Raw genomic sequence first — 13,694 nt, 5'->3', positions numbered from 1 at the left:
TTCGAAAGGAACAGACAAACACCCAATTTGGTCACAGGTGATTCTCCATCTAGAAACGGAGTCACACTTCAAAGAAAGCTTCATGTCCCCTTTCAGGAATTGCATATGAAGGATGGGGTTCTTAGGAGAGGCACTACTAAAACATTCCAAGCAGTGATCCTGAACTCCCTGATTACTAGAGTATTTTCGATTGCCCATAATAGCCCTATTGCAGGACATCCCGGTAGATACAAATGTTTGGCAAACACCAAGCGTGTTTATTTCTGGCCTAAGATGCGCACCGGCATCACTCGTCACGTAGAACATTGCACTACCTATAGCAAACTTAGTGGAACGGACCCCAGACCACTTAATATTGGCGAAGTACCCATCCCCTCAGAACCTTGGGATACTATGGGTATAGGTCTGTTGAAGTTACCTCCAACCCATCAAGGTTCCTACTATGTATTGGCCGCGATAGACTACTTCTTCAAATACACCATCCTGGTACCCCTACCAGATAAATCGGGAGAAACAGTGGCCCAAACCTTAGTGGACCACATATTCTGCAAACACAATATACCTCGACAGATACTCTCAGACAATGGCATCGAACTTCGAAACAATGTTCTCCAAAAAATAGCCAAACTGCACCATATTAATAGGATATATTCTACAAGATATCACCCCTAAAGAAATGTACACGTAGAGAGGACGAGCAGAAATATACTCGAAGTCCTCCGTCCACTACAAGAGTGTATTTGCGACACATGGAAGGACTGGCTTCCACAAACGCAGGCCAGTATCAATGGCTCCATTAACTCAGCAACCAAGAAAACACCACAATCTATCATATTTGGCCAACCACTCCGCATGCCTTATGAGATACTGGAGAAACAACAGACACAGATGAGACAACATAGACACTCTCGATCCCTTACTTTCAATCCAGGTGACGTTGTCACGCTTAAACACCACAACATACCAAACTCACACCAAAATTCTTGGACTCCATTGTGGTAGCGGAAACATAGGTAACAACAACTACCTGTAACCATTACCTATAATTTTACATATTAAAATATTACCCATGGAAAACTACATTACAACAATCATACGAACGAACACCCATCAACGTCCTACGGCGAGCAACCATCACATGATCAGTGCGTGATTATGGATAAGTAGCCAGGAACATAACTCCAATGCGCATATACACCACATCTCCAAATAAACCTGAACTGAAGTCAAATCACAAGAAATAACCACATAAAAGATTTGAATATGTTATAATATGACATATGCGTTTAAACCTTCCATTTGTAATAATCAATAAAATCAAGATTGTAAAAATGGTAACTCTCCTCACCATGAATCTGACCTCAGCATTTAAACAATAAGCCAAGACCGGACCGGAGAGCTCAGTTAGCAGGTGAAAGTAGATCCCGGAGAATCTACGCCGTGTATTTAAAGTGCCAAATATTCTTAAGGAAAGGCACAGGGGAGTTTTATTGCAATACACCTCACCTCTGGATTCATGGTGGCAGCGCAAAGCCGCATAGCCTCCTCAGAAACTAGAGTTAGTGTTATTCATATACGGACATTGAACCGCAAGTGCCTAAAAGTGCTTAACGTGATAAACGTTTCACCAATACAAAAGGAATAATCCCTGTAGTACTTACTAGATTATTCCTAGTTCGCTTAACCCTGGACAGGTAGCGTCGACAAACTCTCCCACTACGGGTAGCGTGGTGTCATATCTGTTACTTTCACTTTGAGTGCTTATACCCAGTTACCATTATGTCATTTATTTATTGATTTATTTATTGATTTATTTATTTGTTTATTTTTTTTTATTCATTTATTTATTTATTTGTTTTTTAGTTTACTAACATAAGGACTCTACTTTCTACTGGTGAAGAAAAAAAAACCCGGTGAATATAAAAATAACACTACTTACATGATTACGAAAAAATGTATAGAAATAGACATTTGGTCAAATAACAGGCACTGTACACTTTAGAATACCAAATTCGACTAATATCGAGTATTTTCTTGAAAGTAGAAGAATTCCTGAGTTGATTGTTGTAAAAACATTTTTGATTGGAGCAAAACTGCAAAATCTGTAAAGAAAAGAAAAGCGGTTAAAAAAATTATACACAAAATCACTAAAACTTTTGGTGTGAAAGGAAGGTGGTAATACTTATTAGAATTGGATAAAATTTCCTAGAAGTCATCTACAGTACAGTGATCCTAGATGATGACAAAACCTTAGAAAATTATATTTAGTGAATATAAAAAAAAGGCTTAGTTTCAATGTAACCCTTACCGTGCGCAATTTACGTAAAAGAAAGGCATATTTAGAGTACTAATAATTGATGGATATGCATGAAATTTTGCAAAAGTAATCCAGAATAGCCCTAAATGAGGGCAAAAATGTTAAAAAATATATTTAGTAAGCATAAACTGGTAAAAAAATAATTCGTGTAACTTACCACGATCTTCATGATGGGTGGCATTGTTGGGTTTGGCTCTGAGTGCCACTTCGTGTTGTCCTTAGACTTGTAGGAGTCGTCCGGCAATCTCTTCAATACCACACTTTCTGCAGGGCGAAGAGGGCCTCTCCTCCTTTTTCTACTCCTGAGCTCCACGGGACTAAGGGCAGGAACAGGAACAGCTGCTGTAACCGCAGGAGACGCTGAAGGAGGCACAGGAGACGCTGCAGGAGGCACAGGAGACGCTGCAGAAGACACAGGATACGGTGAAAGAGGCACAAGAGACGGTGATGGAGGCGCAGGAGCAGCTGAAGAAGGCCCAGGAACAAGAGAATGCAAATGAACTGCGTCCGAGACAGCCAAATCTTGCATCTCATTAGCTGATTCTTCCTCAGGTTCAGCAGCCACAGGTTGGGCCTCATCCTCATCCTGCCGTCAAGTTAGGGCATCGTGCAGGTCGTCACGGATATTGTCTGCCTCAAAAGTCACTGTAAAAGGCTATTCTTTATCGCTACTCACGAAAAGGGCCTGCAAATCTGAAATTAGAAAAAAATCGGAAATTAGAAATTAGCCTCAAAATCACATTTTTCGCTGCCCTCCGATCCAATATGGCGATTGGTACGGGTAGCTACACCATTCACTGATAATTTCCGAGAAACACAATAAAATTATTTCACTAAGTAATAATGCAGTAATGTAAAATGCAAAACTTTTGCAATTGCGTGACTTACCCGAGTTACGGTAGCGTGGTGTTAAATATGCACCATTTACAATTTTGGAGGGCGATTGTGGGTGAAGGCGGGCTGAGTAGAGGTGACACACGTGTTGTTTCCACTGAGGCCGGTGAATGACTAATGGTCCCCAAAATACAAGCGAGATCATGCTAGGCGTCTATGCGCAGAAACAAAAAAACGCGTTTTGCGCAGCGCCTTGGTGCGGATCTGACACAACACTACCTGTCCAGGGTGCATCGTGTTGATGGTACAACAAAAAATTCAATTTCGTTCACGTGCGACATAGTACAACTCACTAACGAGCACGTCAGCCTAATTCAAACAGATCTGTCAGACTTGATCCTGTTAATACGAACTTTTCGATCTGAGTAAGTGCGAAGCTAACACTGAGTAATTCTATTAATCCTCGTGTTATGATTACTGCACGCATGGCATTGTGGAACCACTACCCTTCATGACACCATAGTGCATATCGTTGGTGCTAATTGACGCCAAACCACAGCCACCACCCCGAGAGAGTGAAATGACCCAGTTGGTGTTGATTCAACGATGCCGCGAGTAGGTCCATCTGCAGTGGATTCAAATCAGCTCTCGGTCGCCTCCCGACCTGCTTAGCTGATTTCTCACCTGGAAGCCACCGCCACCTCGTCCCCCTACCATAAAAAAGGGACTTGCAGGGGAGCCGGTGCCAACCTCTACCGAGATCCACAGCAAGCTGTCGTCACCCCAGGAACTCCCGCTATCCACGACGCCCCAGTTCTACGAATCCTGCTGTCCAATCACCATCCTTCTCACCCCAAGTGACAGGTCCAGAACAAACCTCCGTTCACACAAGTTCCCTCCCCCAACAAAATTTATATATATATATATATATATATATATATATATATATATATATATATATATATATATATATATATATGTGTGTGTGTGTGTATGTGTGTGTGTGTGTGTGTGTGTGTGTGTGTGTGTGTGTGTGTGTGTGTGTGTGTGTGTGTGTGCGTGTGTGTGTGTGTGTGTGTGTGTGTGTGTGTGTGTGTGTGTGTGTGTGTGTGTGTGCGTGTGCGTGTGCGTGTGCGTGTGTGCAGGTGTGTGCGTGCGCATTCATGGAATTTTATTGTAGATAACCATATCATACATATATATATATATATATATATATATATATATATATATATATGCTTCCATAAAATTATATCTTATATAACTTAACATCGTATTTGCCAACCAGAAATCTGCTTGCGTCTATAGATCAGTCCCTTATGAACCTTAATAAGAGGCCTGAGGACAACACAACCCTAACCCTAAATAATAACAATAACATAAGCAGCCCCCCACACCCCTACCACCACCAGCTCAACTCAAGCTTCAAACCAAACTAATACTAACACAAGTACATCAGAAATCACTAGCAAACCCATCACTTCGAGAGCAACCATTATTTCCCCAAAATCAAACACACCACATCCAAACCCCCCTACACTAATCCATAACCATTATACTCTACCACTAGCCCTGATTTCCCCACTTTCTCAAAGGCCAGTGGCATATTAATCACTGACTATATCGTGGCATAAGAGGTCCATTTTTCTAACAATAACACAACCAAGGAAAAACACAAAATCACAATCCATAATAATCACTTTGATCCTCATGATGAATTTCATTACTTCAGTACGAATGAAATTCTCGAGCGCAGCATCGGCAGCCATATGATCCATTAGGTATGCCCAAGAAAATTCTGCTGTGTTCCAACACGTCAGTACCAAAATTCACAGTCTTAACTGGTACAAAGCCAAAATTTTGTTTAAGTCCAACTGTAGCTTTAAAAGAAAAATGGTTGAATCAGCCTTAATCGAAGAATGTCCAAACTTGAACATCTCTAAAGGTCAGTGGTCCCCGGACATAATCTCACGCTTAGCTGTGAGCCGTTTGGTTAAGAATTATCACCCTCCTGATCCCGCTCCCATCCTGCTTCCCTTCTGACCTCACACCTCCACCCACACATCCCCTCACCTCTGACTCCGCCCTGCGCGACGGATTGTCTGGTTTTAGCTCTGCGTGTTCACCTTTTACTCACATCTCAATTGTACTTATGTCTGCAAATTCTTGTAATCTGTACTTTCCTGAAGAGGGCTATAGCTATTAGCCGAAATATAGAAGTTATAATTCTTCTAAGTTTCCTTTTATTCCGACTGTGGGTTCTTCGTGATTATTATTTACAAATGTGCTATTACATTTTGTCTAAGTGATTTTACAAAAGATATATATAATCAAGATGCCGACGCCAGCGGCCTCGTGTACTCACTCGCGCCTCATGATGCCAACGTAAGCGCCATCGTACCGAAGTGGAAAGGAAAAGCAGACAATTGTTCCATTCTGTGTTGCATCAAGGAAATGCTACGACAGAAGCCAGCTATAAAGTTGCATATATGCTTGGAAAAAAAGGGGAAAAACCATTCACCGATGCAGAACTCATAAAGGAATGTATTTTAGAAATAGTAAGATGTAAGTTAACAAATATGAAGAGGTGCCTCTTTCAAGAAGAACTAATACAGATCGACAGCATGAATTGGCTTGTAATGCAACAGAATAACTCAAAATATAATCCCCCCCCCAAAAAAAAATGTATATTACTCAGTAGCTTTGGATGAATCGACCGATTCCACAGATTCAGCACAAGTATTGTATTTTTTTTCGTGCTATTACTGATAATTTTCAAATATTCGAACAATTACTTGCTTTAGGCACCCTTAAAGGAAGGACACGGGGCATAGATATTTTTAACAACTTCAAAGAGTAGTGTAAAAAAGTAGGACTAAATTTTACTAATTTGGTAAGTGTGTGCACGGATGGTGCTCCAGCTATGTTGGCTAAGAATGAAGGATTTATTGCGCATCTTAGAAGAGAAACCAAAGATTTAAATGTGCTGATTTCTTTTCATTGTATTTTACATCAACAAAATCTCTGTGCAAAATATGTCATTTTAAATGACTCTTTGCAAAAAGTCATAAGTATTGTAAACTATATTCGAGCAAATGCCACGAAGCATCGTCAATTTCGAAACATGCTAATGATGGATGACGAAGTAATTAGTGTAGATTTGCCTTATCCCTTAAAAGTACAATGGTTGTCACAAGGGAAAGTATTGGTCAAAATTTTGTCTTTACGAAGGCAAATAATTGGCTTTTTCGAAGAAAATAACAAACATTGTGAATGATCAGATCCAATTTTTTACAGAGATATTGCTTTTTTATGTGATGTGATGTCAAAATAGAATGAGTTAAACATTTCGTTGCAAAGCAGAAATAAATCTATTTTTGATATGTGGTAAAAAAATTCTGGCATTTAGAAAAAAGCTGTTGTTTTTCAAGTCTTTTTTGGCTAAATCAAAACTTTCAGAAGAGTACTTTCCCCAGTTTACGAAGGTAATGAGTAAAAATGAAGATATATATGAATCTTTTATAGAATACGAGACAGTTTTAGACTCATTAATCGAAGAATACAATAGAAGATTCAATTATTTTGAGAAGCATAACATCACTCTGAAACTTGCTTTTCAGCCTCACTTAGTTGATGTATCTGAGGCTCCCGAAAAATTACAGATGGAGCTTATTGAAATGTCTGAAGATAATATCTTGAAATCTCTGTTTGACAACATGGAAGATCCTATTGAAATTTGGAAAAAGGCGGTAGAATATTCTCGTCCTCGTGAACATGCACGCCGACTGATTTCCTGCTTTTCTACAACATACTGTTGTGAATCCACATTCTCGTACTTGACGCAAATCAAGAATTCGCTGAGAACACAGTTGACAGATGAGCATTTGGAGGTCCAATTAAAACTAAGAACAACTATGTTAGAGCCTGATATCAAAATGCTTTCTCGAAAGAAGCAAACTCAAAGAAGTCATTAATTTGTATAAAAAGGACCTACGTATCCACTTTTATATTTTTATATTCATTTGAGTGATTAACGATACTATGAATATTATTTAGTTTTGAAATTGCACATGAATATAAAGGATGTGCGTCTTAACAATTATAGATTTACTGTGTATATATTTTTAAAATGCATAAATGTAGATGCTTTCCTATTTTCTAAAATCTTATTTTTTACCTTTCTTGTGCGTTCATCATATGCTCCAATAAGCCAAACAATTTTTTTTTTTTTTTTTTTTTTTTTTTTTTTTTTTTAAGATATATCATTGTGCGCCGAAGGATAAGTAATTAATTTTGATTTCATAAACCATGTTTTGTCAACTTGAACTTTGGAATTTTCGCTTCCAAGTTTTTCATTATCTTGTACATTATTTTTTTTTCTCTCAACTTTTTATTGTATATAATAATTGTTTTCTTTGAAAGCATTGTTTCCCTCTCCGTTCTTTCCACCGTGTCGTTTAAAATAAAGCAGTAGATTAATCTTAGTTGAATATTAATTGGAATTTTATAACCCTTTATTAAAGTGTAAAATGGGGATGTTAAATAGACTGTTAAAATAAACTGTTAAAATAAACTGAATTTTTAGGATGGGGGGTGGAAAACTTACACCGTCCCCTAAAAAGGGATAAAATAATTGGAAAAAAAAATCAGTGCGACCTCTATGTGGGACGATGAATTGTAAGGTGGCCTTCATGTACAAAAAGGCTCCCCACCCCTGGTCTAGACCCTATCAATCATCAAGAAATGTGATTAAATATTATTTGGGAAGAATTAAAAAGCACGAATAACGTCCAAGTACCACACTTCAGGAGAGCAAACTTTGACAATATAAAAACCTATTTGAAATTGGATATGAAATGCCATGCGGACGTTGCGGACGTTTCGGACATTGTCGAGTCTCGGTGCGTGACCGGGGTCAGGTCACGTCCAGCGTTCTGGTCACGGAGGGTAATATGCATACCTTGGGTCAGGTCATTTGGGGGCGAGGGCTCAACAGACAGGTCAGCGATTTGGATGAAATGTACAGCAATCTAACTGGTTGAATTATTAATGCACAAAATACATTTATCCCCCTGAACTCAATACGGAAAAATAATGATACTCCCAAATATATGACGGACAGATTGAAACATGAGATTGGAATGAAAAGAGGACTTTACGTAAAAAAAAAAAAAAGGAAAACGGGAAAACACACCTTAGATCAAATATAACGAAATGGTAAATCGAAACGCAATTATGAAATTAAGGTTGCTAGTCAAGCAAGATCCATCCCAAAGGGCTTCTTTCATCTCTATAGAACAAAAAATAAAGAAAGAATAGGACCAATTTAAAAACGATGAAAATGTCACGATAGAATCGGAGGAAAAAATGAGTGAGGAGTTTAACAATTATTTTCTATCGGTGTTTACTAATGAGAGGTTAGATGAAATACCTGACTGCGATCCGATTTCCAGATAGAATGAAGAAAGTAGTCTATCTAATATCAGCATTAGTATAGTAGAAGTAGACATGTATACTGAAAGACTTAAAGCTACAAAATCCCCGGGTCCAGACGAATTTTTTCCAAGAATGCTTAAGGAGTGTAAATTTGAAATCTGCGACTAGTTAACTGAAATATTTAATAAATCAGTAGACACTGGTTTTATGCCTACTGCTTGGAGGCAAGCAAACGCTGTTCCTGTTTTTAAGAAGGGAGATAGATCGTCTATATGCGACTACAGGCCAATCAGTTTGACATCGGTTATAGGAAAAATGCTTGAATCAGTAATAGTAAATAGACTCAGAGAACACATCGAAAGACATAATTTAATTCGTGATTCACAGCATGGTTTCTCCAAGGGTAAGTCATGTGTGATTAATCTTCTATCCTTTTACACTAAAGTATATAAGGCTTCATATAACAATGATAATTACGATGTTATTTACCTTGACTTTAGCAAAGCGTTCGACAAGGTGCCACACCAGAGACTACTAGATAAAATCAAATACCATGGCATAGAAGGAAAGGTGTTAGAATGGATTAGAGCTTGGATTAGTAACAGAAAACAGCGGGTCACCATAAATGGAGTAAAATCTAGGTGGGGTAATGTTACTAGTTGGTCCCCCAGGGCTCGGTTTTGGGTCCCTTGTTGTTCATTATGTACATAAACGACTTAGACGATGGATAAATAGTGATGTTAGTAAGTTTGCGGACGACACTAAGATATGACGCCTAATTAGGTCAGGAGATGACGCAGAGATTCTGCAGGATGATCTTAACAAATTGTTCACATGGTCGATGAAATGGCAAATGAACTTCAATATCTCTAAGTGTAGCGTGTTAAACGTAGGGTTACACAGCCCCGAAAATAGATACAGCTTAGATAACACCCTTTTATAGAAAACTGAGTGCGAGAGAGACTTGGTAGTTCTAGTGAGTCCGGACCTAAAACCAGAAAACAGTGCATTAGCGCCAGGAATAAATCTAACAGAGCATTAGGTTTCTAGAGATAGTTAGACCCACCTTTGACTATGCGGTACAGTTTTGGTCTCCGACCTACAGTATGGACATCAATTCACTAGAAACAGTACAGAGAAGAATGACCAAAATAATACATGGACTCAGAAATTTGCCTTACGAAGAGAGGCTTAGGCACCTTAACTTACACTCTTTAGAAAGACGCACAGTGCGGGGTGATCTAATAGAGGTGTTCAAGTGGATCAAAGGCTTTAACAAGGGTGATGCAAACTAGGTCATCATACTAAAACAACAGAGCAGGACTCGCAGTAATGGATATAAACTGGACAAATCTAGATTTAAAAAGTGAATAGGCATGAACTGGTTTACTAATAGGGTGGTCGACGAATGGAATAAACTTAGTAACCATGTAGTAAGCGTTGAAACTATCAGTTGTTTTAAGAAACAATTAGACAACTTTATGGATTGTGATGACAGGTGGTGATGGATACGGAGCTGCCTAGTGTAGGCCTTATGGTCTCTTGCAGTCTCTTTCATTTTTATGTTCTTATGTTATCTTTCATAAACAACACACCGACTCTCTCAAACCCTCGTAACATAAAACCCCTATTCAACAACCCCTTAGGCACTACCTGATGTGATTTTCACAAATCTACTTCTCACAATACTCAGGGCTACAGCAACGCTCAAGAAAAAATACAATGTTTTCCATTCACAACACAAGTTTACACTCAGGTGCAGGCTGCAAAGCCCAACAATCAATAAGAACACCTTCCCCATATACAACATACAGTGCAACCAACAAATCCTACAACCACTCAGCTAACACAAGTGACAACCAAACAAGACCCCAAAGGTCATCAGACAACCAAGGTCATACTGTTCCTTACATAACTCCTATAACCATTCAGATAGAAACTGCTATCAACAAAACCACCAAATCATTCCCAAACCCAGCCTCCAAATAAGATCATGTTCAGTCCATAATACAGACACCCACTTGGATAACAAATGCCGTGCTCAAAAGTCCTATCAAATATTATCTACACCAAAAGACACAATCACCATATCCCACCCCACAACCTCAACACTGCAACCTACAACAGAAAAGCTCCTCAACTTATAGTAGAAACCAACAACCTAATAACACCCCTCTCCACACACGTAACTCACACACAAAATAGACAGTCGCGTGAATGCAAAACAACCTCCCATTAGGAGGCCCCCATAACGTCACCCATAGGTGAAACAGAAGCACTAGGCTTCATGGGTACAATAGGAAACATCCTATGCACACAGGGAAAAAACTAAACATACTCCCACAGTCCATATGTGCACAATTAGGTGAGGATTACCCTACTGACATACCACACCTTAGAGGGACCATGCTAGGTGGTGCTCACCTAGACTTCACTTCAACTATAAAATTACCTATAACCATACTAAGCAATCCATTCCCACCCACTACCTTCTATTTAGTCAAAGACTGGACACTTGAATGTGATGGCATTTTAGGACTAGAATTCCTTGCAAATCACAATATTATAGTAGACACAAACCCTGCTAGGCTCAAGTTAGGTAACATTGAGATTACCTCATCACCTAATACAATATTTTTAGGTACCTTGGTTAGCACACTCAGTACCCATCCCCACTCCCTACATCACCCAACTCGAGTTCCACAACAGCTTGTGTGCAACCAAGTTTCCCCACCTCAGCATCTGCTGACATCAGCACCACACAGGATGCTGTCGCAAACCCCTGAGTCAACATCAGGCACTATCTCCTACATTACGATACCTTTCCTCACCCACACATGAAAGCCAAGTCAGATGACACCACTCCCCCCTACTCCCCATTCCTCAACACAAGGATTCTCACCAACACCAAAGTAACGATCTTACCCGACGAGAGTAGAGTCATCACCACAGCCATACCTGATGCACCTCCATACCAGGGTGTTCTAGTTTCTTCAGACACAAGTAGGAGAAAAAATCTCCATATGCCTGTTGTATGGGACAAAGTTAAGGAAGGAAAAATTGCACTAATCTTACTAGAGAACGTCTCACATACCACAGTTAAACTGAAGAAGCACACACAGATAGGTATGTCTCAGCTATACATAATCCCCATTGAGGAAGCACTCGCCAAAACTATCAACAGCATCACCACCATGTCACACCCCCCCTCCCAATTTTTCTTCAAGATATACCGGTCGTAGACTTCCAAGAAGTAAAAAATAAGCTTAGAAACCTTCCAAAGTCCCATCGCAAGGCAATTGCCTTAAATGGTGAACCTTTGGAAAAGACCTCATTGGTTAAACATCATAGACACATAGCCCTCAACATTCACCCCACCTATATACCAGCCTATAAGAATCCCCAGAGCAGGAAGCTTTTCGTCCCAAATCAAGTAGATGACATGCTAGGCCAAAGTGTCTAGTTTCAAAAAGAGGCGGGTCCTTCAGATCCGTCATAGATTTCCGTAAGGTCAACACACACACCATCCCCGACCGTATGCCAATGCCCGTTATGGAAGACGTACTCCAGTCCCTAGGAAAGAAGAACACCGTATTCTAACCTTAGACCTCAAATCTGCCTTTTAGCAAATTGAACTTACAGAAACGTCTAAACAAATAACAGCATTTAGTATTGACAAGGGTAATTTTGAATTTAATCGGATACCCGTTGGGCTAAAAAAAAATGCACCTTGTACACTACAAGGACTCATGAATAGCCATTTTAAAGACATATTAGGCAAATTCCTTTTCGTCTACCTAGACGACCTAATAATGTTTTTCCTTAATGTGGAACAATACCTTGACACCCTTCGGTACGTCTTACACACCATCAGCAATGCTAGCCTCAAGATTCAATTTAACTAATGCTCATTTCTAAAAAAAAAGGAAATTACTTTCCTTGCCCAAACAGTGAACAAAGAAGGAATCTACACAAACTCAGATAAGATCAGAGCCATTGCTGAATTCTCCACCCCAAAGAACGAGGGCCAACTTCATTCCTCTGTTAGCACGGCAGTATATTACAGACATTTAGTAAGAAAGTTTGCAGAATTAGCTCCCCCACTTACCAAATTCACATGTAAGAACGTACCCTTCAAATGGGGCTCTGAGGAACAAGATATTTTTCAGAGAATAAAGACAGAACTTTGGAGGGCACTTATCTTTGCGTTTCCCGATTTCACAAAGTATTTTAAAAGTTCACGGAATAGGAGCAGCCATTCAACAAAAAGATTCAAACAGGAAACATAGAGCGATCGCATACGCAAACCGCGTATTGAAACCTGCAGAGAGAAATTATTCCACCACCTCCTTAGTAGCTCTAGCTGTAGTCGTGCCATATCCTCTTGGACTTCGGCAACCATGGAGCGCCACCGTTCACGGTCCCTTGTTACTTGTAACATCTGTGCTGGTTTGAGTTGTTTTCCCGTCGCCCTCATCAGCCCGTTCATATACTTCTCCCTCTGCTTTCCTCTTGCTCTCCTTCCCTCCACCATTCCCGTCATCACCACCTCTTCTAACCCTTCCTTCCTCATTATATGTCCAAAGAATCGCAACTGTCTTTTCCTTATTGTTGTCATCAATTCCCTATCAGTCTCCATTTCTCTCAATACTTCTTCATTTGTTTTCTTCGCTGTCCATGGTACTCTTAATACTCGTCTCCATATCCACATTTCTGCTGCTTCTAAGTTTTCCTGCAAATTTTTGCTGATTGTCCACGCTTCTGAACCATATAATAGTGTTGACCATATAAATGTTTTAACTGTTCTTCTCCTTATATCTGTAGACATTTCTTGTTTGTTAAAACCCCTTTCATTTTCTGAAACGTGCTTTTAGCTATCGCTATCCTTGATTTTATTTCCTTTTCACATCTACAATCTTCTGTCAATACGCTTCCCAGGTACGAAAATTTGGTTACTTGTTCTATTCTTCTCCCTGCTATTTGTACTTGCACTCTTGGTGGATCTGTTTTACTGGCCACTAATATTTTAGTTTTCTCCATATTTACATTTAAACCTTTCTCCTCACTAACTCTTACGGTTACATTCAATAGATGTTGCATTTAATCT

General features: G+C 39.5%; 1 protein-coding gene across 1 annotated transcript; it reads left to right on the top strand.

The window, feature by feature from the left end:
- Positions 1-273: 273 nt before the first annotated feature.
- LOC143021650 (KRAB-A domain-containing protein 2-like) lies at positions 274-672 on the top strand. Its single transcript, XM_076179257.1, has one exon. It carries the CDS (start codon positions 274-276, stop codon positions 670-672), a length of 399 nt encoding a protein of 132 aa, XP_076035372.1.
- Positions 673-13,694: the final 13,022 nt, after the last annotated feature.

Source organism: Oratosquilla oratoria, chromosome 42 (genome assembly GCF_046742065.1).
Source record: "Oratosquilla oratoria isolate Oo_2021 chromosome 42, ASM4674206v1, whole genome shotgun sequence".
Taxonomy (NCBI): Eukaryota; Metazoa; Arthropoda; class Malacostraca; order Stomatopoda; family Squillidae; genus Oratosquilla; species Oratosquilla oratoria.
Note: the sequence above shows the minus strand (reverse complement) of the source record. Positions and strands in the feature narration are given on the sequence as shown.

Coding starts and splice junctions, on each gene's coding strand:
- LOC143021650 (XM_076179257.1), top strand. CDS start 274: ATGCGCACCGGCATCACTCGTCACGTAGAACATTGCACTACCTATAGC.